The 25230-nt window shown below is 45.1% G+C and overlaps 2 protein-coding genes and 1 long non-coding RNA gene across 5 annotated transcripts; 2 read left to right on the top strand and 1 right to left on the bottom strand.

Moving 5' to 3' along the window:
* Window positions 1–3904: 3904 nt before the first annotated feature.
* Window positions 3905–5860, bottom strand: LOC131184814 (uncharacterized). Its single transcript, XR_009152035.1, has 3 exons — window positions 5421–5860; window positions 4544–4638; window positions 3905–4265 (listed from the first exon to the last, which is right to left on the bottom strand). It is a non-coding gene; the product is annotated as an uncharacterized LOC131184814 (long non-coding RNA).
* A 118-nt stretch (window positions 5861–5978) lies between these two features.
* Window positions 5979–16052, top strand: BNIP2 (BCL2 interacting protein 2). Of its 3 annotated transcripts, none has more exons than XM_058156545.1 (11): window positions 5979–6134; window positions 8306–8446; window positions 9077–9141; window positions 10304–10471; window positions 11508–11684; window positions 11798–11900; window positions 12301–12432; window positions 12632–12718; window positions 12813–12911; window positions 13198–13233; window positions 14676–16052. In XM_058156545.1, exons 2-11 carry the CDS (start codon window positions 8397–8399, stop codon window positions 14722–14724), a joined length of 966 nt encoding a protein of 321 aa, XP_058012528.1. In that variant the 5' UTR covers window positions 5979–6134; window positions 8306–8396; the 3' UTR covers window positions 14725–16052. The 3 variants fall into 3 exon arrangements, with proteins under 3 accessions (XP_058012528.1, XP_058012529.1, XP_058012530.1); XM_058156546.1 differs by having other exon boundaries at window positions 6021–6134; window positions 8321–8446; XM_058156547.1 differs by lacking the exon at window positions 5979–6134 and having other exon boundaries at window positions 8321–8446; window positions 10369–10471.
* Window positions 16053–16949: 897 nt separating this feature from the next.
* GTF2A2 (general transcription factor IIA subunit 2) lies at window positions 16950–23570 on the top strand. Its single transcript, XM_058156729.1, has 5 exons — window positions 16950–17100; window positions 18347–18480; window positions 19514–19618; window positions 21930–22056; window positions 23241–23570. Exons 2-5 carry the CDS (start codon window positions 18409–18411, stop codon window positions 23264–23266), a joined length of 330 nt encoding a protein of 109 aa, XP_058012712.1. The 5' UTR covers window positions 16950–17100; window positions 18347–18408; the 3' UTR covers window positions 23267–23570.
* Window positions 23571–25230: the final 1660 nt, after the last annotated feature.

Genomic DNA, 25230 nt, shown 5'->3' with positions numbered 1-25230 from the left:
AGGGCCGTTGCAACTTCGAACGGTCACTAAACGAACCGTTGTACGTCGAGAACCACCTGTACTTGCAAATGTATCCACGTGCCACTCTTGTTATTGCGGCTATGAAAACCTCAGCTTGCTTTTTGAGGGGAGGAGGGAAATCCTTAGCCGGTAAGACTTAAGAAGGGGGCATTGTGCAGAAGTAAATGAGTGAATTTTTTTTAAAAAAATTAAATTATTATTATTTGACTGCGTTCTCGTAACGAGTGGGTGGGGATGTTTAGCCCACCCAACAGCGCCCTTCCTGCTCGGCTCCCCTTGCCTTAAGTCCTCCACAATTATCCCAGCAACGCATGCCAAAATGACAATAGATCTTGCCCATTAAGCACCCGGGGGAGAAGGCCTGAACTTGATAGGCAGATGCATCAATTACTGGGGAGGATGAAATGCTACTTGGAGCAGAACCGTCCCCTCTCTCCAAAGCCCCTTTGCCAAATGGGAAACCCACTCCAGGAGTTCATGAAGAATAATTACCGGCCCCTTTTCTGGGTGGGCTCTTTGACGGTGCGGAAGAAACCCTCCTCCAATTGTTTGGGGGGGGGGAGGAGGGCGGAGGTGGAAGCAGGCAAACAATAGATCAGCCCCAGATGAGGCTGGGGTCCCGCTGATGGGCCATGGACCTCTGGCTTCACGCAGCACAGGAGGAAGTTGTCTGTGCTCCTTTACACACCTGTCCTTCTCCCCAGCATCCAAGACCGGGGAGGGATACAGGTAGCCCTTGACTTACGACCGCAGTTGAGCCCAACATTTCTGCCACTAAGCGAGACAGTTGTGAAGTGAGTTTTTGCCCCCACACAGTGACCTTTCTTGCCACGTTTTTTAAGTGACTCACAAGATGGGTGAAAAAACACAGAAACAAACTAGAACTAACCCTCTGATGCTTCACACAACCTGGGCTGGTTTACAAAGACCATCACGATGCTGGGGAAGACGATGGGCCTTGTAATCCAATCCTACAGAGACCACCAAGTTCGGCAAAGCTTCTCTAATAACGGAGGGAGAAAGATCACAGCAAAATCTGCAAGAGGGGGTCCTGGTTCACAAGGACAGGAATGTGCAAACTAGGTTTGGGGTGTGTGACTAGAACCTGCAATTTTGATCTTCAATACCCCCCCACCCTCCATCCTCACCCCCAGTGCAAAGGCAGGCAGGCAGGCAGCCTCTAAGCCACAGCATGGAGACTTAAACCAAGCACAGGTTGACCTACAACGGTTCATTTTGTGACCAGTCAAAGTTACAAGGGGCCTGAAAAAACTGACCGATGACTGTTTTTCACACTTATAACCATTGTGGCATCCCCAGGGTCACCTGATCAAAATTCGGATGGCTGGCAACTGACTCATACTTATGACGCTTGCAGTGTCCCGAGGTCACGTGATCCCCTTTTGCGACCTTCTGACCAGCAAAGTCAATGGGGAAACCAGATTCATTTAACAGCCGTGTGACTAACTTAACAACTGCCTTGATTCACTTAACAACTGTGGCAAGGAAGGTCATTAAGTGGGGCAAAATTCACTTAACAAATGTCTTAACCAGTGGAACAGCTTGCCTCCAGAACTTGTGGATGCTTCATCACTGGAGGTTTTTAAGAGACTTAACGGCCATTTGTCTGAAATGGTTTAGGGTCTCCTGCTTGAGAAGGGGGTTAGACTAGAAGACCTCCATGGTCACTTCCAGCTCTCTTCTGATTGAATTGTCTCACTTAGCAACAGAAATGTTGGGCTCAATTACAGTTGTACGTTGAGGACTATCTATGTGTATTTGCATAAATGACTGCCATCTTCAACTCCTTGGCTAGTTCCAGGAAAAAGCAAGCATCAAAAAAGTCCATTACATTTTTCCACTTTAGCACTTCACATTTAAGAATAATGTTATTTGTAAGGAAAATTGCCTCCAAATTTGGGAGACATTCCTATCTCGTTTGTGCCAATCTGGGACTTGGGATCTTGGGCATAACCTGGGTGAAAATGCCATCCATCTGTCTCCAAAACATGCCTTGAGCTTCTGGAAAATATGAGAAATAATTTGGAGGAGGGAAAAATAAAAAAAAATTACAGCATCAACAATAACAGATACTCGACGGTTGTGCACAGCATAATAGACCCTTTAATGTATTCCTTCTGTCGGCATTGTGTATCTGCGTGATAATTTTATGTGACAGTGTAATTAAATTGGAAAACAATTCCCATTTCCTATGTCTTTTACCTATTTATCATCATTTATTTCTTTACTTTCACCCCCTGCCATAAATATTATTGTAAGAAGAGTTAAATAAGTTAAACCAATGCAATTACTTTTACAGATTGAAATTAACTTCATATATCAATTTATACCCGTTTCCCAGCGATCTGGCCTGGATTTCCGGGACTATATTTACGATGTCACCGTGGTTTCTGTGTTTGCATTCGTTTTTGAGTAATGATCTGTGTGTTAAAAGCTGACACTTTAACAGTATTTTCAAACATTTTCATTCATTATCAAATAACCATTTGTTACACTGTGGCAATTCCAAACCATTTACTGCCCCCCCCACCCCCTGCCCATTGCTAAACAATGATTAATCAAGCATGGTGCAAATTTTAATGCTTATCACAGCAAATAGAGAAAGTCGCATTAGGAAGTGACTTGACTTCAGGCGAGGTCCAAATTTGTATTCTTATTTTTTTTAAAAAAAAATTCCTGATGAAACATTTATTCAGTGTGAAATGTTTTGCATTTTTTTTAAAAAACAAGCCAGAGAAAAGCATCCAGCAAAGCATTGGGAAAACCTTTTGAAATCCCTCCGTGCCTTCTTCACGGGTCTGTTTCAATTTGCATTCAGAAGTTTCCCCATCAAACCCAACTTTCAAATGTTCAGTTGTCAGTCCTGAGCTGCTTCCTCACATTAAGCTCGAGTCAAATTGGGCAGATCAATCAATCAATCAAATAATGCTCCTGAGAAGTGGGGTTCTTTCACCTTCCCTCTGCTGCTTCATGCTAGGATCAGAAGCTACCCAGCTTTGCATATCTTTCCTTAATTATAGTTTATTGGTTGGGTTCACACGACGCTCTATGACAGTTTCTTAATCATGGTTTATTGGCTGAGTTCACATGATGCTCTAAGCCGGTGTTTCTCATTCTTGGCGACTTTTATGAAGCATGGATTTCGACTCCCAGAATTCCCCCTGGTGGAGAAATTCTGGGAGTTGAGGTCAACATATATCATTTGGGGAATTCTGGGGATTGAAGTCCACCCATGCTGGCTGAGGAATTCTGGGAGCTGAAGTCCACACATCTTCAAGTTGCCAAGAGTGAGCAGCCCTGCGCCAAGCCCTCAAAGATACAAAATGTTACGTCTGAACAAACATGCTCCTTTCCTGCCTGGTTTTCCCCGTCTCCATCTTCCTGTCTTCCCATGCATTTGTTCCACTTTTCATTCTGATTGAAAGAAAATTTGGGAAGCGAAGAGACCCACCTCGTTGAGAAAGAAACCATGCCACACCCCAGAAATAAAATGGAAATGGATTTCTGTCTTTTTTTCATGGCCCAAATGAACGGCTGTTTCTTCACTCCAGATTTCTAGAGTTTGGGGGCATCACCCAGCCCCAAAAGGACAACGGCTACAAGGTATTAGAAAAAGTCAGAGAAAAGATGGAAATAAAATGTCTCTGGGGGCTGAAGGGCAATTATTTGGCTTGATCAAGTTCAGGGGAAGAAGCCCCCAATCCTGGATCTTTCCATAATTAGCCACGTATTTGCTGCAATATTAGGCTGCTTTGCAACTCAACAATGATGGGAACTTAGAACAGAATAGAATAGAATTTTGTTTAATTGGCCAAGTGTTTTTGGACACACAAGGAATTTGTCTTGGTGCATATGCTCTCAGTGTACATAAAAGGAAAGATACCTTCATCAAGGTACAACACTTACAACACTTAATGGTAGTCATAGGGTACAAATTTAACACTTAATGATACAACGTTTAATGATAGTCATCGGGTACAAATAAGCAATCAGGAAACAATCAGTATCAATATAAATCGTAAGGATACAAGCAACAAAGTTACAGCATGCCAAACAAACCCTGGAGACCCTGGGAACAGTCAGGAGTGGACCAATTAACCCCCACCCCACCCTAGCAGGTCTCTAACAATACCCAGGGTTCACATCTGCTCCTATACTCGTGCCCAGCTTCATCCCATCAAACAGTTGGAGCATCCTGCAGCCTGCCAAATGGGTGAGAATTTCTGAAAAGCACAATATATATTATATATATATAATTTTGTTTTCACATCTAACTTTGTTTAGGGAAGCCCACAAGCTGGGCAGATCACCCATTTTTCTTACCTTCCCTCTCATCCTCCAAAAATGAGAAAAAAGGAGTTGTGACACCCTCCCACACCCATAGAGGGCAGCAAGGAAAACCTCATTGCCCCTAGTGGTTCAACTAGAGTACCGGAGACCAGAAAAAGAAGTTTTAGCCCCTCCCCTCCCCACTTCTACCCAGGTTTGTTCTCTGCATCACCTCTAAATCCTTCCCTGCTTTCCATTCTTTCATGTTCAGGGATCCGCCTGCCATCCTGTGGACAAAGAAAAATGCTGCAAAACAGCAACTTTTTCCTAAGGGGGAAAAAAAGCAACACAGAGCTAACCCCATTGCAAAGAAGTCATTGTTCTATATGAAGAACTGTTGTAAATAAATCTACACTGAGAGTGTATGCACCAAGACAAATTCCTTGTGTGTCCAATCACACTTGGCCAATAAAATCCTATCCTATTCTATTCTATTCTATTCTATTCTATTCTATTCTTGCTTTTCAACTCCGAGCCTTCCTTACTTTCAGGCTCAATGTAGCCTACCTCAACAGACAAACCCATAAGGATCTAACCGTTCCTGCTACGACAAAATAAAATTGAAATAAAGGTCAGAGACCTCCTTGAGTTACAGACACAGCTCTAAGTAGTAATACTAGAGCAACTAATAGATTTAAACTTAATGTCAACCGCTTTAATCTAGATTGCAGAAAATATGACTTCTGTAACAGAATCATCAGTGCTTGGAATACTTTACCTGACTCTGTGGTCTCTTCCCATAATCCTAAAAGCTTTATCCAAAAACTTTCTACTATTGACCTCACCCCATTCCTAAGAGGACCATAAGGGGCGTGCATAAGCGCACAAACGTGCCTACCATTCCTGTCCTATTGTTTTTTCTTTTCTTCTTTCTATATATATGCTTATACCTCCTTATATTTACCCATATATGTTTATATACTATATAATCTTTTGTATGATTCCTACATATATTGTTGTGACAAAAAAAATAAAAATAAATAAATCATAACAAGCAAAGTCTTCCAGGGAGCGGAATAATGGAACCTCCAACTGTAGGGGCAGTATACCTGATGTTCTGCTTGTGGGTGACTGGAGGAAAGATACGTGGCTGGATCAGAGGGAGATCTCGGAGTGCTTTTTATGTTCCGTAGGGTGGCCTTAAAAAGACTTGACTGACCGACAAATATAGATTATACAAGTTTGATATGACGTGTGCTGTGTGAATCCGCCCAGGGTTTCCCAAACAGAGTCTGACTGCATGCGTGCAAACAGCCACTTATTCTGCAATAGTATTGACAATAATCCTCTGCCAAGATTGCATGGGCATGCAATCTTTGAAATTAACACCCTTCCTCCTTGCTCATTTACAACCTGGCGCCCGCCGCTGCAGAAAACCATGTCCTAATAGCTCTATTTGCATAAACCACGCCCACCGCCATGTAGACCACTCCCATTGGCCGACTCGGGAGACGAAGGCAGCGCAGCGACAAAACCAGAAGGAAATCTTCGCTTTAGACGCATGCGCAATTTACCCGCGGGGGGCTTAACCGCTGGGAGTCCAGCACCGCTCAGCGCATGCGCTTTCGGCTCCTCCCTACCGCGCCCTTCCAGCCACCTCACAGCGCGCAGGCGCAAAATAGCGGACAGCTCCGTTTCCTGAGGAAAAGAGGGGGGGGCTACGTCCTGCTTCCTGTTTGCTCACGTGTCCTTCCGGGGCAGGGTCGCCACCTTCGGGAGGGGTCGTTCCGGCCGGCTGTGAGCGACAGAGGCACCGCGCTGAGGTGAGTCCTCTTTTCAGGGCCGGCGAGGGATTATTATGGGATGGGGGAATTTCGGAGAGGAGAAATGGGGCGGGGAGGGGGTCCTCCGTTTCTCCCCTGCCCCACCCCCAAAGATCCTTGGCCAGCTAGAGTTCTACCTGCAGGGAGCCTGTGCTGTTTTCTTTCTTGGTAGGTGGGGCTCTGAGGGGGAAAAAACCCATATTTGCTCTTTTGGTTGCTTGTAATTCGGCCTCAGGTCATCGTCAAAGCCCCCCTGGTCGATATCATAGGAGGGCGGGGCCAGCCCTTTCAGGGGAGGGGCCAGGAAGCTCCCCGCCCACCTGATTGGTTCATTTGGGTCCCTCTGAATGTGATTGGGCAGGGGCTTCTTAGAGTGACAGCATGGGAGCGGTTCCAACTTTGTTATGCTGGGGAATTCTGGGAGTTGAAGTCCACAAGTCTTAAAGTGATCAGGATTGGAGACCCTACTCTATATAACCTTACAGGTAGTACTCCACTTACGAAAGTTCGTTTAGTGACCGTCCTAAGTTGCAACGGCACAGAAAAAAGCTACTTAGGGTCGTTTTGCACGCATATGGCCATTGCAGCACCCCCAATGGTCACGTGATCAAAATTTGGTGACTGACTCCTACAGTAACTGCAGCCCTACTGATGGAGCTGGGCTATTTTGAAATCTGCAGCTTGGCTTCCTGCTTCATCCTTTTAATGGGAAGTGGAATTACTCAAATTTTGTTTCCTCCGGGGCTTGAGTAGGCAGAAAACTCACTTTCAAGGGACTATGATTAATATCCTTTTAAAGCTTGCCCCGTAGCTGTTGCTGGATACACCCAAAACTGTGCTTGCCTCTCTTACCAGTGTTTTTCTTAATGTTCTTCTTCTTGTGGCCTGACCATTAGTGATCCCTTAACCAAATCCCTTGGTTTTGACCTGCCTCGCTCTGTCTGGGCGGAATTGAACAGAATTAGGTGTGATACTGGAAAAAGCGCCTGTGCCCTGTACCAGTGGGGCTGGAAAAATCCCCTTTGTTGTGTTTGTGATGCCGATATGCCAACTATTAAACATATTGTGCAAGACTACCCATCACAACGTGATCTCTCTGGTTCTGTGCATGAAGATCTGCACGAAGCAACACCAGAGCTGATCACCCGGATAGCTGAACTGGACATCCAGTTACGAGGCCACTGCGATACTCCTGTAGAAGTTCTATACATAATTGTGTGGATTGTGTGTTTATGCTTGTTTCCCTGCTGTCATGTTCTCATCCTAGGCTAAACATATAAATAAGTGTTCTTTCCTAGCTTTTCTTAAGAGGAATGTTTGTAACAAGAGCAGACGATGGATTTGCACAGGGTGGAAAACATTCCCCACCCTTTTCAGGAATGGTTAACTTCCATTTATAGGACCAGTTCGTGTTTTGCTGATTTGCTGCCACGTGGTGCCCCAATTATATAAGTTGCTGACATCCTTCCTCACCCCTTTTCTCCCATGCTGGAGCTGAGGGAGTAATAAAGGGGGAGATCCCTGCCAACCATTTAGTGAAAACGGGGAGGCACAGTTGGTGCTCCTGGCAGGTGCAGGAATCAAATCCTTCTCCTGATGTAGAATGTGCTGCCAGATCTGAGGGCTCCTGTTTTCCCAGGACTGAACAGGGCACCCAGTGAGGGATTCCAAATCTACTAACTTTTATGGTTTTAACTCCAACTAAACTTCTGTGGACCTCAACCCAGATTTAAGAGGTCCTCAAGGGGTCCTTAACGTGCCTATCGTCCCTGTCACATTTTAAATTTTTCTGTTGTGCTTGTTCGGATTTGTAATTTCCGTTTGATGAATAAACATTAAACGAGACTGGAAGAAACGAGGTCTTGACTTAGAAGTTTTGTTGCTTGGTTGGAATGTGTATATTGGTAATGTGTAGCAGCTCTTTGCCTTTATACATAAATGCACTGGCTGATGAGCACAGTCTTTGTGTGATGAGATCAATTTCCAAACAGATCTGTAAAGGCACTCTCTAAAAAAATGCATAAATTGGAGCAGGTCGGTTGTGGAATATTTCAGCAGAAATGGAAAAATTGCTGCTGCTTTGCCATAAATGCACTGCCCTAATTTCTTCTGTGGATTAATTCAGATGCTAAATTAGGACTTCCTAGCCTGACTATGCATGTCTTCAACAGAAACATATTTTGCAGTTCCTCACCTCTCCCCCAACAATACGGAACTCTGGATCAAGACGGAGCTGCGTCAGCCCTCGAGGCAAAGCTGAGGATGGAAGGAGTGGAAGTCAAGGAGGAGTGGCAGGACGAAGACTTTCCCAGGTAAGGCACAGCCAACTTGTTCTGGTTCACTTTTGTTCGAAAATGATGTCAGTGATTGTATAATTTGCAGGGTGGCCTCAGGGCAAGGTTTTCAGAAGATGCATTTGTCAGGGTGGACTCATACTGCATTCAAGGAGCTTGACTGGATTGTAAGGGCAGAATGTGAGCCTAGGCTAATCTTTGTGGTCTGGGGAGGATCTGTTCACAATGTACAAAAATTTCCCTTGCCTATGAAACTGGAGCAGTTTCTTACTCAGGGCGTGGTGATGATGAAAATTAATGCAAGTTACTACACTGAATTAGTTATATGCTAGTGGTAGTAGCAATCCTGATTAGCAAAGGTATTTTTTACAGACTATTGTGGGCAGCTGTTTATGCAGCAAGGGTTGAGAAGGTGTGCAGATATCACACAAACAGGTTGGACTTTTGTGCAGTCCTGAGGTGTTCGTGTTAGTGCGTCATCTCCTGATACAACGGGACTCACAGCGATCTGGACTCTAGAAGTAGTTGTGCCGTCCACTTGGAACCAAATTGCTTGTGAGCTATTGTAACTCTTAGTGTTACAGAAAGGAAATAGGAAAGGAAGCAGCTCTGATCTTGACTACATTTAACGTCTGCCTTCGATTCCAGACCTTTGCCAGAAGATGACCATATGGAAGCAATGTCTGGGCCAGCCGAAAGAGGAGACCAATCCGGTAAGTGCATTCATCTCGGTTGGAGTGGGCAATTGGATGCCCTCCAGATATTGTGAATTTGGCCTTGGGACTAAGGCAGCTGAGGTGGAAGTAGAGATGGCAAAGGCCTGGGGAAAAAACCAGAAAAACTGGGAAAAACCACTTTTTTTCCAAAGCCATTGAAAAAAAAGAAAAAAGAAAAAAACCCCAATTTTTTCCGGGCCTTCCCATCTCTAGGCAGAAGTCAACATCTTGTCTGCCATTGTCAAGATATATATATATATATATTTAATTAAAAATATGACATACATGCTGTGTCATCTCACAGCCTTGAAACTGATCCAGTAAGAATAAGAAACTCTGGTGGAACACTTGATATATTCTGATATTCCACTTCAGATTTTGTTTGCCTGATACTCCCCTGGCTAATTCCAGTATTCTAGAAGTGAGCAAAATATTTTGATGTTGCAATTCTCCAGCTTTCAAATACTGTTTCTGTATAGCAGATGTGTCTGACCTAGGCGACTTTAAGACTTGTGAACTTCAGCTGGCTGGAGAGTTCTAGGAGTTGGTCCAATTCTAAAGTGGCCAAGGTTAGGCACCCCTCTCAAGGTTTTCCTACTTTGGAGAAGACTTCCCAGGAGTGGTCTAACCTTGAAATTGACAATCGTAATTATGAAAATGGTTTGAAATCAGGCTACCTTTGATAAGGTCAGAACATTTCAATAAAGATGGACTGGAGTGTTGAAGACCAGTAGCATTGGGAATTCAAAACATTGTGTTTGCTTCTGATGGATCATAATGGACACAGAATAAAGAGTGTTTTTTATAAAAGATAAGCGTTCATTTTATTAGAATGACTAAAGTTACATATATGAATTCTGCAGAAATGTCAGAATGGATTTCAAACAATAGAAACAGTCTTGTATTTAATTCTAGAACTGTTGAGTATATAATTAATTTCTTTGCTGAATGAAGTGCCTGTTTGATCTCCCTTTTAAAAAGTAAAGAAAGATTGTAACAAGATGCCTATGTTTGACAGGCCTTCAACAATTAGCCCTACTTCTCAACTCCAAGTAAAGTAACTTCTAGCTATCCCCCTTCTGTTAAATAGTCTCTTTTTCCAGCTTTGACATTTATCATGAAATCACTTGTTATCTTCCCCTACCTTTCAACCTATTAGAAATTAATGGCAACAAAGTTAAGAAGAAACTAATAGCTCCAAATATAAACTTGACTTTGGATCAGAGTGAAGAGTCCATTTTATCTGGCTTGGAGGCAAGTGGAGATATTGATTTGGATGATATAGACACCCCCTCGGAGAACAGCAATAATGAGTTTGAGTGGGAAGGTAAGATTTTTTTTAAAAAAAAAATAGCTGCGAAGTTTTATCCTTAGGTGTGTTCCCTCTCGGGTGCTGCTCCTTTGTATGGATATTTCACATGCGTTGGAACTGGGGGTGCGGAATCCACCACTCCACAAATGCTTGGCTTTTTTTTTCTTTTCTTTTTTGTACTGTGGGCAAGAGGCGGGTTCGGTTGTGTGTCATTGAAATAAGGTTTCTATCTCTTCTCTTTTTAATGCCGCTGTCTGCGTTTCCCTGGGAGGATAGTTTCCCTTAACACAGCCTTCTGTCCTTGGAAACAAACTACTAACTTGCTGAAGTAGTTTTCCCCATCTCTGTGGTAAGGCTTCCACTCCTGAAATCCCTCTTACGAAACCAGGAGGATGATTTAGTCCTCGCTAGCCCCCACCCCCTCTTCAATATCAGGCATAGCTTTGATTGAAAGATTTGTCTGTTTGCATGATTGCTGCAAATCGGGGCAGCGACAATGATTTTCTACCGAACTTAACAATCAGTGGGGAAATGATAGTTGAAGGGAAACCATCCAGAGCTGTCAACCTCTCAAAGAGTTTTCAGTATGCGTCTGCACCACCCTAAATACTCTGAATATGGTTTTTAAAAAGACCTGGCTTCTGGAATTTGGACGTGTTGAACTTAAATGCTGATTATTTTTTGTGGAGAGCAACTCTGATGTAGAGAAAATTAATCAGAACGAAACTCACATTGATTTTAAAAATCTGCAACAGATTCCATGTTTTCAAAGAAAAGGGTAACTTGATATTCCCAAGTATCTTGACTTTAAAATCATTCTGTTCAATAGCTGCTTAATTCCTTGAGTCTTCGTTCATTTCCATAAGTGAATGATGACCCTTCAAAACATGAGCCTGTCACTCTGAAACACTTAACTGACCAACCCATCCATCCATGCGGCCTGGGGAGTTCTGGGAGTTGCAGTCCAGACGTTTTAAAAGTTGCTGAAGTTGGGAAACCTTGGTCTGACAATCTAACGCCGCTTCCACTCCTCTGTTTCCATGGTGGCCAGATGATCTTCCAAAGCAGAAAGGCACCGATGCTGTTCGGAAGGGCTCTCTGCTGGAATACACAGCATCGGAAGAGAAGGAGGAGGAACGGCGATGGCGAATGTACCAGATTGGTGACCAGGGTCACCGGGTGGACATGAAAGCCATTGAGCCCTACAAGAAAGTAATTAGTCATGGAGGTGAGTGCTGACTTATTATAATGCTTGGTTGACCAAGCCGGCGCTCTGTCACTGCAGGAAGCCTTAAAGGAAAAGCATCATTGCGATTGCTATTTTTTTCTTTTTCTCCCTAGGCTATTATGGGGATGGGCTAAATGCAATTATTGTCTTTGCGGTTTGCTTCATGCCAGAAAGTAGTCAGCCAAACTACCGATACTTAATGGATAATCTGTTTAAGTAAGTGCTGGAGCAAACAGGTAACCCTGCTTTCATGTGGAGTTAGATTTTGATCCATCTTTCCTGGAAGAATGGTTGTCCGAGGAGCTGGGAGGGATGGCCCATCGTCCTTCTTACAGGAGATGCTAGAGATCAAGCCACAGTTCTTGGCATGTGGAATACCACGGAGATAAGTTTCTTCACTCTGAACAGTCCGTCTCATTTTCAAAGATGAGTAAGGGATCAAATTGTTTTGGGAGCTTCTCTTGACACAGAGAGGTTGTAAAATGTGGGCCAAACTCGCTTAACAACAGAAATGTTGGACACCATTGTGGTTGTAAATTAAGGACTACCTGTATTTGTCTGGTCTCAGTGTGTACTGAGCTACAATAGCTGTTCCTCCCTCTTTTCCTTCCCACAGATACGTTATCGGGTCCCTAGAATTATTAATAGCGGAGAGCTATATGATTGTTTATCTCAATGGGGCGACCACTCGGCGGAAAATGCCCAGCCTCGGTTGGCTCAGGAAGTGTTACCAGCAAATCGATAGGAGGTAAGTTTAAATAGGGGGAGGGGATACAGGAAGAGGCGCAGCCAGCTGGAAGAGCAATACAAGTTCTTTAAAGGGTGGGAATTAGGGAAGGGGAATGTCTCTCATATGGGACTGGGATCACGTAATTTTTCGGGAAGAGTGGTGTTGCCAGCCTGTTGCCTTCCGTTGCTAATCTCTGTGTTGCTTTCATTGATCTTAGGTTAAGGAAAAACCTGAAGTCCTTAATAATAGTCCATCCTTCCTGGTTCATTAGAACACTTCTGGCAATCACAAAGCCATTTATTAGGTAATGCACATAATATTTATCCTTTTTTTGTTAAGCTACGTGTCCGCGTGGTTAGCGCTATAGCGGTGACTGCTTCCCTCCTCTCTCTTTTCAGTTCAAAATTCAGCCAAAAAATCAAATACGTCTTTACTCTGGCAGAGCTGGCAGAGCTCATTCCCATGGACAGCGTTACCATCCCCGAATGCATAAAACAGTAGGTCACCCTCCTTTTTTGTCCACGGCTCCCCAAAAAGTGCCTGAACTGCTTGCCTGGGATCTTACTCTCCCTTCCCAGGGGACGGAGCATCAGAGATGCCCAACTGCTCTAAACTTTGGAGGGAGACACCCGATAGTCTGGGGGGCGGGGGAACCCTTTTGCTTAATGTCATTTTTATACGTCGGTGCTGGGAAGTGCTTGGCTAAGTACATGCGGCTGGCTTAGGTTTGGCGACTTTGAAAAGCTGCACCGGCTGTACTAAAATTGAATTTTCCCTACTAAGGTATGAAGAAGAAAAATTTAAAAAGAAACTCCAAAGGTATCTGCACTTCTTGATCAGGAATGTGTGTCTTCTCGCCTTTTCTGCTCTGGGCAGGCTTTGGGAAGAGGGGGCGGGCGGCTGGAATGCACGTGGCACGTGGGGATGGGAGTGAGCTCACCCTTGCAAAGAGCTTGCACGGCTCTTGGGGCTCCTGCTGGGCTGCCCACACCTCTGCTGCTTTCCAAGAACAATAAGTAATCCCCAAAGCTGAGTCTTGGCTGTCTAGCTGCAGGTGGTCCTCGACTTACGACCACAACGGAGCCCCAAATTTTTGTTGCTAAGTGAGACATTGGTTAAGTGAGCTTTACCCCATGGTACGACCTTCCTTGCCACCGTCGTAAAGTGAATGACTGCAGTTAAGTCAGTAACACTGGTTAAGTGAATCTGGCTTCTCCATTGACTTTGCTTGTCAGAAGGTCCCAAAAAGGGATCACGTGACCCTGGGACACTGCGACCATCATAAATAAGTCATTTGCCAAGTGTCTGAATTTTGATCACGTGGCCACAGTGAGGCTGCAACGGTCGTAAGTGTGAAAAAATGGCTCATAACTCGCTTCGTTTTCAGTGCCGTTGTAACTTTGAACAGTCACTAAGTGAACAGTTGTAAGTCAAGGACTACCTATATTAACACTAACCTTCAGATGGAGAGCTGCAAATTGTTCCTGTTAAAATGGTGCAGCCACGGCTATCAAAAAAAACCTCCATTTCCTTAATTTTAGACCGAGGGAGATTGTGACTCAGTCAACCTTTGTTCATCTACCCTAAAAGCTGATGGAATTACTTTTTTTTTTCACGTTGTGCTCTTTGCGTTTGCAACCCCTCCCTTCCCCTTCTCCCCCCAACCCCCACCCCAGTTTTCAATGCATGCGGGACATTTCTGATGGGGCTTTTAACAAGAGCGGCCTGCTAATAAATTTTGACCAACGATCTAATCTAATCTGCTGATTAACAAATCCATTTGATCCAGAAAGTGCTACAATTGTCTATAATTGCTTCAAATCCCCCCCCCCCTTTTCCTCCTTTGGAGGGACAGCTCAGAATATTGCAAATTTGGCAACCCCCGTAAAAGCTGATCCCATCTTCAGCCCCCAAAAGGGCTATGGCCAACTCCCCTAAGTTCTTTGGGACCTGATCGAATTGCTCCCAGACTTGGGAAATTCCTGTATTATAGGCAGAACAACATTAAAGCAGTTAGCTTGAACTCTGCATGTGTGAACCCCGTTGTTCACACCTGACCTCTGCAGAGGAAGAGTTGCCCAGTCAGTTTCATTTCCCTGTAACTATCACCGTTCAAAGTTCCCCTCAAGTCTGTAGGAAACTTCCTGCTTTAACTTGTAATATCTGTTTCACCGCAATTGTTAAATGATAAGTTTCTTTTTTTTCCCCTCCATGCAAACACTTGCAAAATATGCCATGTTTTTTTTCTCTCCGATGAGCAGAATTGATCAAGAACTTAATGGGAAACAGGAGCAGAAGTCTGAACAGTAAAAAAAAAAAAAGTATTTCTGAATTCAAGCCGAGAGTGAAGAACACGCTGGGGGATTTGAGGTGCTGAAGAACACGCTGGCCTTCTGCGTCCGGACTTGGCCTGTTGGATGATGCACTGCTGAATGGGTTTGCACATCCCAGGTGATGCCGACACTTCATAGTTGCCTTTATTATAACTTTCACACGGCAGTGTCACAAAGGCATCCTAGGAGGGGCACCCATTGTTATATCGCGATGCTTATTCAGTAAGTATTTATATGCTTCAACGTTAAGGGGAGAGATAATATATATTTTTATGACTCTTCGATGCATATTTTATAATGTTCATCTGCGAAAAACCTCTGAGACACACTAGCCCACCGATGACGGTTGTCGTTTATTTAGGAATAAAATGCATGAGAATTTCTTATATATGGTGAAATGCTTCTTGGCTAAAGAAGATTTAACTTCGGTTATCTGCTACGCTAGCAAGTTCCCTTGTTGTTTCCACTGTGGGATGCGCCTAACCCTCATGTTGGGGGGTCCTTAGCACAAAGTCGACTCCGAAGTTTCAACTCCCTCACCTCTGAACAGAAAGATCCTGTGATTGAGAATGCTACTACTGCTTGAATGTTGGGGCTGGTGGAGGCTGTCTAGCTCTGGATGCCCAGGGGAGTGACTTATTTGGGAATTTGGGCGACATTCCAGAGCGGAATGGTGGTGGCCTCCCACGGAGGAGATCTCAGTCCAGCTTCTGCTGATGTGCCTTGCTAGTTGGCCGCCCGCCCCATCATGTGGAGCGGAGTTGCAGAACATGGTATCAGGATGTGGCACTCAAGAGTAGAGGAAGCGTACCCAGAGTTAGAGACAAGGACAGCTTAGCCTACTGAGTCCACCCTGGGTCTCTCGCCAAGGTGGAAGAACAATGTTACGTGGTTATTTCATACTTTGGAAAGCAAGGCTCTTGGAACGGCACTTTCCACCAGCACTAGCTTCACTTTATACACTTTTTTTAAAAAAGGAGTCGTTCGTGTGTGTGTGTGTGTGTGTTGCATGTTTTACCTGTTTTTAATGGCTGCTTTAAGAGCGGCCTTCTCAGTTAAGGGTGCGGATGTCTTGTACACACTAATTCCTAGCGGGTTAATCATCAAAGCCGTAGTGGATTGTAGCAGAAATGTTAAAAAGTGTTTTTTGGAAAGCTTGGGCATCGCTCTATTTTCATTTGTATTTAAAATTTGTGTGTGTCGTTAGCAACACAGCGTTTTCTTGTTCCCCGTGTTTATGGGCGGAAAAATACTGCCCCTGTGTCGGTTCATAACCCAGTCAATAAAATGTTTTTAAATAAAAAATGGCTTTAATTGGGTATTTGTCATAAATGCTTAAATTTATTTATTTTAAGATGGGAAAAATCCTACTTGTCTTGCCTAACAAACCCAAATCTTCACAGCATTGGCGTCAAAACGGTTGTTAAGTAGCACAACCATGAAGGGCAGGGAGGGAAAATGGGGCAGTTGCGTTAATTGGGCCAAAGACAAGAATAATTGCTGGGTCAGACATTGCTTGTTCGTCTGGTAACAACCCAGGCCTGATTTTAAAATGCTGCGGATTTTCTTTGGTGTTCCTGTAAAGGGTCTGAAGTGGGGGCCCACCTGTTCTAATGCCAGACAGCAAAAAGAGAAACATTAGGCACAGAAAAACATTTTCTTTTTATTAGAATGGTGGTTATTCTTGCTTCCCTGGGTGGAGGTTTGGCAAAATCCCTGCAGGCCGCGTTCTGTTTAAAAGGGGCTGTTGGTCCTCATCTGGGCAACGTGGCTGCCCACCTAACTTGGTGCCAGGAGGGTGGCGTTGAATTCACTGGATATCCTGGAGCAGTGTTTGCTCCAGCTCGGATCTCCTGGTGGCCTCCCATCCAAGAGCCACCCAACGAGCCTGCCGGGGGGGGGGCGCCTGAGCTCCTCTGCACACGTGCAGAGTGCCTTTGCCTTGCATTCCTAACGGACGGGCCTCTCCAGCCTTGCCGAACCGTCAAAGGCCCTTCGCGAAGGGCGATTCGAAGCCGCCCCACGTGGAACGCGGAAGAACCGCCCAGCGAGCCCGCCGGCTGCCTTTTCCGCGCATGCGCCGCTCTTTCCGAGCGCCGTCACGTTCTCTTCGCTGCCGAACGCTTCACGCCCCCCCTTTTCCTCAGGAGCGCATGCGCGCGCGAGATCGCGCCTTTCGGCGACGCAGAGGCTCTATGGTCGCGCCCCCGGCGTACATCGACTTCCGCTTCCGGTTCCCGCTCGGTGGTGTCGGAAAGAGGCGGGGATCCGAGCCGGCGGCCCGTTTCTCCGCGTCGGAGGTCTGGAGGAGCCCGGCGGGCCTCGTGCGGGCGGGGAAGCCCTCCTCGCCGAGGTAGCGCCGGGGGAGCCGCCCTCTCCGCCCTTTCCCCCTCCCCGCCCTGCCTGGGACTCCGCGCCCCATCATCCGCAGCCGGCCGGCCCCGGCTGTGCGCCCCCCGTCCCATCGGCCTCCCCCCGCAGCTCGGCTCTCCCGGGGCCCAGACGCGCCTGGGGGGGGGTGTGGGAGGCGGGGGGGCGCTCGGGGCCCTCCTGCAAAGGCCGGGCAGGGCGCCCCCTTCTGGCCAAGCACGCGGCGTCCGTGGATGCGCACGCGCGCAGGGGAGGCGGTGGGGAGGGGGGGGGCCCTTCACCCCCCCCCACCCCCCGCAGGGCTGGTTGGGGACCCCGGAGCCCCTTGGCCAAGGAAGGGCCCGTTGCGTCCAGTTTCATGGGACACGTGTCCTGCTTTGACAATAAAGGCTGGGTTGGATCGAGGAAGCGCCTGCGCGCCTGTCTCTGCCTCCCCCTGTGTGGGGCTGGGGGGCGCGAAGCCTCTTTGAAGCAGGAGTCTGGGGGAATCCCTGCCCTGCGAAGCCTCTTCTTCCAACCAGAGATGCACCCGAGATGCATTCCTCGAGTATGCAGGCAGTCCTCCACTTAACAGCGGTTCATTTAGTGACGGTTTGAAGTGACAACAGTCCTGGAGAAAGTGACTTATGACCGCTTCTCAACTTAAGACCCTTGCAGTATCTCTGTGGTCAGGCGATCAAAATTCAGACGTTTGGCAATTGACTCGTGTTTATGACGGTTGCAGCGTCCCGGGGCCGTGTGACCCCCTTTCCCAGTCTTCCAACAAGCAAAGTCAATGGGGAAGCCACATGCACTTAAAATTTCATTTTAATGTACGCCAATGAATGGACATTCAAAGTGATAATAACAGTTATTCTTACCGCTGAACAACTCTGGTGATTCACCTAACAATCATGGCAAGAAAGGGAGTAAAATGGGGCAAACCTCCCCGCAATTGAGCCTAAAATGTCTGTTGCTAAGCGAGACATTTGTAATGTCTCGCTTAGCAACAGACATTTTGGGTTCAATTGTGGTTATAAGCCGAGGACTACCTGTAATTGGAAGAGCAGGGTGTAGGTGGGATTTTATCGGCAAGCAAGCTACAGGGTGATTTTATTATAATGTATGTTTTGTGAGAAAGAGGGAACTGGTCTTGAACTGTCTGGAAGCTCTCTTTTATCTCAGTCTGTGTGTCACGTGCATTCTCCCTCCCTTGCCCAGTATAATAACTCTTATTCTGAACTTTCCAGGTCTTTAGTGAAAGTTGAGTGGTTTCAGATCTGTGGATGATCAACCTCTGCCTCCTTCAGCCATGGCTTACCAACTGTACAGAAACACCACTCTGGGAAACAGCCTTCAAGAAAGCCTAGATGAGCTCATTCAGGTAAGATATAAGCTCCTTTTTATTCCCATCTGTCTGAATAAATGGCTTAAGTAGAATAAACACAATTTTTTATTATTATTATTATTATTATTATTATTATTATTATTATTATTATTATTATTATTTATTTATTAGATTTATAAACCGCCCTTCTCCCAAAGGACTCAGGGCGGTGTACAGCCAGGATAAAAGAAAGCAATATACAGTTAAAATACAATTAAAAAACTTATTATACTATATGGCCGGAATTAGAATAATTAAGAATCTAAAAACCCCAATTAAAAACAGAGAATTTAAGTTGATACATACCATGTTTCCCGAAAATAAGACCCTGTCTTATATTTTTTTGAACCCTGGAATAAGCCCTTGGCCTTATTGCCATGCTTTCAAAAGCCCGGTTGTCTTATTATCAGGGGATGTCTTATTTTGGGGGAAACAGGGTATTTAGTTTTGCAGTCAGAAATCAAAGCAATACATTCTGCTTAGGACAAGGCTCCCCAAAGTTGGCAGCTTTAAGACTTGTGGACTTCAAGTTGAAGTCCACAAGTCTTAAAGCTGCCAAGTTTGAAGACCTCTGACTTAGGTGAAAACAGTGTTAAGAGGGCTTTCTTTTTCAGGCTTTTCCTCCCTATCATAATTGGAGACAGAAGCAGAGGGTAAGGATGTCTATGATAATAGGAGAGGTTTTACAAAAGACGGCAATAATCTTAACCGTCCAGTTTCTCAAACTCAAAACAAGGGTTTGACTTCCGATGGACAATGTTTGCTAGTCTCCTCAAGCTGTAAATGGGCAGAATCACATTTATACCAAAGCATCTTTAGAGTTCTGCATTTCTATAGTGGTTGAAGGGAAGAGAAAACCCAGTCAAGTTGTGCTGATTGAAATTGTAAATTCTAATCTGTGCTATCTAAATTTGGGCTGTTTGGACAAACTTAGTACGCCAATCAGGTGTGAATATCAAAACAAAGTTTTGATTTTGGGCAGGTGAATGTTTCTCTTTGGAGTTTAAAATTTTCTTCTTCAATCTTTCAGTCTCAGCAGATTACACCTCAGCTCGCTCTCCAAGTCCTCCTACAGTTTGACAAAGCTATCAATGCTGCATTAGCCCAGCGGGTCAGAAACCGAGTCAATTTCAGGGTAAGAAACGCTAATGAAACTCAGCTGGCATTGACTAAGTTTGCATACAGACATCAGATCGCAGCTCTCTTCTCAGAAGCACCTGAAATGGTAGCAGAATATAGGTGTTTCCCCCCCCCCCATAGTTTAAATCTGCTTCTTCTAGTTTCCCTTTCAAACATAAGGCTCAAAAGGAGTACAGGTAGTCCTTGACTTATGATCACAATTAAGCCCAATATTTCTACTGCTAAGTGAAACAGTTGTTAAATGGGTCAGTTGTTAAGTGACTTTTGCCCCATTTTAGAACCTTTCTTGCCACAGTGGTTAAGGGAACACTTGCCGTTGTTAAAGTTAGTAACGCGGTTGTTAAGTGAATCCGGTTTCCCAGTTGACTTTGCTTGTCAAAAGGTCACAAAATCACATGCAATCACATGACCTTGGGACACTGCAATGGTCATAAGTGTGAAAAACGGTCATGAGTCACATTTTTCAGTGCTGCTGTAACTTTGAACGGTCACTAAACAAACTTGTAAGTAGAAGACTACCTGTAGAAGAATAAGAATAAGAATAATTTAATTTCTATACCGCCCTTCTCCCAAAGGACTCAGGGCGGTTTACAGCCAGGTAAAACACAATAAAACATACAATATACAGTTAAAAACCTGTTTAAAAAACCTATTCAATTTGGCCCATTAATTAAAATACACATTAAAACCATAAAAACCTAATTAAAATTACTAATAGTTTTATGCCAGTCCTGCACGGAAGAATAAGTACGTCTTCAGCTCGCGGCGAAAGGTCCGGAGGTCAGGGAGCTGTCGAAGTCCTGGGGGAAGCTCATTCCAGAGGGTAGGTGCCCCCACAGAGAAGGCTCTCCCCCTGGGGGTCGCCAGCCGACATTGTTTGGCTGACGGCACCCTGAGGAGGCCCTCCCTATGGGAGCGCACAGGTTGATGGGAGGCAAACGGTGGCAGCAGGTGGTCCCGTAAATAACCCGGTCCTGAGCCATGGAGCGCTTTAAAGGTGGTGACCAACACCTTGAATTGCATCCGGAAGACCACAGGCAGAGAAAAACAGCTGCTTAAAATGCAGCAAAAACCATGAGATATTATGTAAACTTTCCAAACCCTTCAGGTGGCTGCCGTACTTTAGCAGGCTGAGCACCAATTAGCAGATACAGGAAGTCCTCCCACTTAGGAACACTGTTGAGGGTGGAACATCCATTGCTTAGCGATGAGGTCGGTCAGCATACAGCATCTATGTTGGACTTAACAAACATAAACATAAATAAAATACCAGCAAATACGAACTATACAGCACAATATACAATACAGAATAGAACAGAATTCTTTATTGGCCAAGTATTTTATTTATTTATTTTTATTTATTTAATCAAATTTTTATACCGCCCTATCTCCCGAAGGACTCAGGGCGGTTTACAGCCCGATAAAAATACAAATATAATACAAGATAAAACACTAAATTAAAAAACTTATTTAGGCCAAAATTTAAAATTACAATTAAAATGGTAAAAACCCCATTAAAATTAAATTTAAAATTAAAATTCTAGTCCAGTCCTGCACAGATAAATAGATGTGTTTTAAGCTCGCGGCGGAAGTTGGCGGAGTCCTGGGGGGAGTTCGTTCCAGAGGGTGGGAGCCCCCACAGAGAAGGCCCTTCCCCTGGGTGTCACCAGTCGGCACTGCCTGGCGGACGGCACCCTAAGGAGTCCCTCCCTGTGGGAGCGCACGGGTCGGGGACACACAAGGAATTTGTTAAATTAAGATGAAATCATGATGCAATCATCCTGATACGGCGCCACAGAATTGCAATAGGATAGATCAGAGCTGTCAAACTTGCGGCCCGTGGGCATCCCGTGCTGGCCACGCCTACGCCCAGTTTAGCGAAAAGTCACTTTAGGAGAGGAGTTTGACACCCTTGGGATCGATGGTTGAGGGCAATTAAGATAACAAAAGTGAAAGTATTCTGGTGCTTCCTAAAATTTCCCCAAATTCTCCTGCTCGCGGTTGTTCCTTTGATGGCCACAAGGGGGCGATAGAACTATTTCCAGAACCGCTGCCTGCCTCTATCAGGAAGAGAAAGGAGCTCCAGGCATCCAAGGCAGAAGCTCAGCCGCCCAATTCAGCAAGCATGTTTTTTCTGCTTCTCCCTTTTCCTAAGCATCTGTGGACATTCTCAATCATCCAGGTCTTCTTCTTCCTCAAAAGAAAAAGGGGGGAACCCCCCCCCAGTCCAAACCGCCTTTTGAAAAAGCGCCTTTTAAGACCCTTTTCCTAACCCCCCCTTCCCCTCCCTCTTTTTTCTCCCAAAGGGCTCTCTGAACACATACAGGTTTTGCGACAACGTTTGGACCTTTGTACTGAATGACGTGGAATTCAGAGAGGTCACAGAGGTGGTGAAAGTGGATAAAGTCAAAATCGTGGCCTGCGATGGGAAAAGTAAGTTTGTGGGGGTTACGTCTGTCTTTCTCGACCTTGGCCTTCTTTAAGGTGGGGGGACTGCAACTCCCAGAATCGGCCCACCCAGCTTAAAGTGGTTAAGGTTGAAAAACTCCGCTCTGGGGATACCGAAACCAGGCAGATCCATGATGGCTTCCCTTTTGAAAAGTGGATATTAAAATTGCAGCTCCAGGAATAGTTTAAGGGCAGGTTTCCCTTTCTCTGTCGTGAAAATACCTGGAATTTGCCGAAGGCAATTAGTTAGGAGGGGTAACAGCATCTTTACTCGCACTTCGGCCTGCCAAAATCAACAAAAGGGGCGGATTTCCTGGTACGAAGAAGCGCTCTATCACCTGTTAATACAGAGCCTCATTGTGTAAATTCACCGGCTCATTTCCCTCACCCGACTGCAGTTGTTGAATGCGACGTTCAACACGTGAGGTGAACCCTGTGGCCATTCCGGATGCGCAGACCTCTTGAGCTGTGTATTTGCAGAAGTGCTTCCTTCTCCCTTCTGACCGAAACCGTGGCCGACTTCTTCTTCTTACCTGACTTGTTTCTCCTGAGCCGTGACAGCAAACCCTCCGTTTCATACTGCAGTTTCCATTTTTGCAATGCTGATGGAAGGCTAGCTCTGTTGCGAACAGGGATTTCCATGTAAGGCCTTCTATATTTGGATCAGTGTTGACTCAGCCTGCCTTCCATCTTTCCGAGGTCGGTAAAAGGACCCAGATAGGCTAGGGGGCAATAGGTTGACTCTCTAAATCGCTTAGAGGGGAACGTAAAAGCAGTATGAAGTGGTATGTAAGTCTGTGCTCTTCCTCCCTCCCTCCCTCCCTCCGCCCTTCACAGGGCTGTTGTGGGGAACATAGGAGGAGTGGTTTGCTGCCTTGAGTGGTTTGTAAAAATAATCAAGGGGAGATACAAACAAACACCCCTGGACTTGTCCCTGCCATTTTCTTGGCAAGGTTTGCCCTGACCTGTTTCCTAGGTGAGAGTGACGGGCCCAGATTCACCCAGCTGGCTTTGGGGCTGACTGGACCTCAACCATCCTCCGGTTTCTAGCCTGGTGTCTTAACCACCAGACCAGCCTGTCTTCTTAGGAATAAATAAGTCTTCCATTCCTTCTGTGCAGCTTTGGTTTTTGAGCCATGTTTCTCACCCAGTGTTTCCCTTGCCTCTAGACACAGGTTCCAATGCTGCAGAGTGAAGGGGGATCGGGGCCTCCGCCCACGTGGACCGGATGGGCAGGGCTTCTTCCAGGAGAGCAGCCTGGGCCGAGAAAGACTCTGTCGGGAGTTGTTTTAATAATGCAGGCTCACCTTTTCTGGAAGGCCTTGTGGAACTGTCTTAGCCAGGTCCCATAAGGCACCTCCGGGCATTGGCTCGGTGACGAAGATAAGCAAGCTTTTGCCTTTTTTTAAAAAAAACAGAGAATCAAAAATAAGGATGAAACGTACACAGCTACTTTTGGGTTCATCAAAGTCACCAATAAATATTTTATTTAAAACTTTTAGTGGTGTGATAAGTATTGAATCCTCTCCTTACGTACGATCAGCTCTTGCTGGATTTGCCTGCCCCACCCTCCCTCCTTAAAATCTCACTATTTTGCCAGTCTTGGGGCTTTGCAAATGTAGAATAGAGAATAGAATAGAATTTTTATTGGCCAAGTGTGTTTGGACACACAAGGAATTTGTCTTGGTGCATATGCTCTCAGTGTACATAAAAGAAAAGATACCTTCATCAAGGTACAACATTTACAACATAATTGATGGTCAATATATCAATATAAATCATAAGGATTGCCAGCAACAAAGTTACAGTCATACAGTCATAAGTGGAAAGAGATTGGTGATGGGAACTATGAGAAGATTAATAGTAGTGCAGATTTAGTAAATAGTTTGACAGTGTTGAGGGAATTATTTGTTTAGCAGAGTGATGGCCTTCAGGAAAAAACTAAAAATGTAGCCAATCTCTCTTGGTATGCTTTAAACCCAAATTTAAGAATGGCTTCTATTCTTGTCCTTTAAAAAAATGTTTGCCACTTGTATTTATTCAGTGTCGGGATCATTACATACCCCATCTCCTTTTTAAAATCACCGTTATTTAATCTAGGGAGAATCAACAACCCAAGTTTAGTCTTGAATCCCAAATTGGGAGTTCAGCAACCTGAATTCTGCCTTAATGGACTCCTCCAAGCGTGCTGAGTAGCGATGAAGGAATCAGCTTGTATATTTGCAACAGAAAGTAAGCATTGCTCCCTGGAGCTGCACATTTTTCTGCAGCCAATGAGAACTCAGATTTCTCAGATAAGATGTTCCCTGGCTGGTTTCTGTTTTATTGCTAAATAGTTAAACCATCTCCCTGTTCCATAAGGTAACTATTTGATTGTGGGCATAGCAACATACTTAATTTCCAAAGATGATGAATATCCTTTATGCCCTCTTGACAAGGCTAGGCACGTCTGTTTTCCTCGTTGGCTTTTAGGACTGCTTTTTCCCTGAAGTGTGTGGTGGTTGGGCAGCGGCTGAGTCCTTTACAAAAAGCTTCAGACGGGCACTTGTTTTCTGCATGCAACACTTAGAACACTTAGCAATGCTTCAGCGAACGTAGCTGGAGATCTGATGGCTGCCAGATGTCACAGATTAATGATTTTTTAAAAACGCTTTGGCCAAGTGGAAATTTCTTGGGGAAAAAACCCCCAACCCTACAATATTGTGACAGGCACATGAAGGATGTGAAAACAGGTTGCCCTGCTTCAGAAGGACTTTACAAATCCGAAAGTCTAAACCACATTTGCAGAAGCTCGTGGCGGATAGAATAAATTACGATTGATTGCCATTTGTTTTTGGCTGCCTTACTTGGTTGGGGTCTTCCGAGCTGTCTGCTGGAGGCATTTAAATTCCTTCTTGCTAAAGCACAGCTATCCAACTTTGGCTCCCTTAAGCCATGTGGACTTCCAACTCCCAGCCAGCATGGGGAATTCTGGGAGTTGAAGTCCATAAGCCTTAAAGTGACCAAGGATGGATACCCCTGCTTTAAATCTTACATCATAATGACTCAAGGCACCAGCTGTGGACTCAACACACACACACGTGATAACAAAATGAACCTCTTGTATAGATAGCCCCTGACCGGTTGCTTAACAACTGACGTGAAAAAGACTTATGACCT

Source organism: Ahaetulla prasina, chromosome 13 (assembly GCF_028640845.1).
Source record: "Ahaetulla prasina isolate Xishuangbanna chromosome 13, ASM2864084v1, whole genome shotgun sequence".
Classification (NCBI taxonomy): domain Eukaryota; kingdom Metazoa; phylum Chordata; class Lepidosauria; order Squamata; family Colubridae; genus Ahaetulla; species Ahaetulla prasina.
This window is presented reverse-complemented; position numbering and strand designations above follow the sequence as displayed.

What these genes read in the sequence shown, in the direction of transcription:
- BNIP2 (XM_058156545.1), top strand. Translation starts at nt 8,397, where the DNA reads ATGGAAGGAGTGGAAGTCAAGGAGGAGTGGCAGGACGAAGACTTTCCC. An exon ending in CAGGACGAAGACTTTCCCAG is followed by an intron (nt 8,447 to 9,076) that starts GTAAGGCACAGC and finishes CTTCGATTCCAG; the next exon opens with ACCTTTGCCAGAAGATGACC. An exon ending in ATCCCCGAATGCATAAAACA is followed by an intron (nt 12,912 to 13,197) that starts GTAGGTCACCCT and finishes TTCCCTACTAAG; the next exon opens with GTATGAAGAAGAAAAATTTA.
- GTF2A2 (XM_058156729.1), top strand. Translation starts at nt 18,409, where the DNA reads ATGGCTTACCAACTGTACAGAAACACCACTCTGGGAAACAGCCTTCAA. An exon ending in GCCTAGATGAGCTCATTCAG is followed by an intron (nt 18,481 to 19,513) that starts GTAAGATATAAG and finishes TCAATCTTTCAG; the next exon opens with TCTCAGCAGATTACACCTCA. An exon ending in GAAACCGAGTCAATTTCAGG is followed by an intron (nt 19,619 to 21,929) that starts GTAAGAAACGCT and finishes TTTCTCCCAAAG; the next exon opens with GGCTCTCTGAACACATACAG.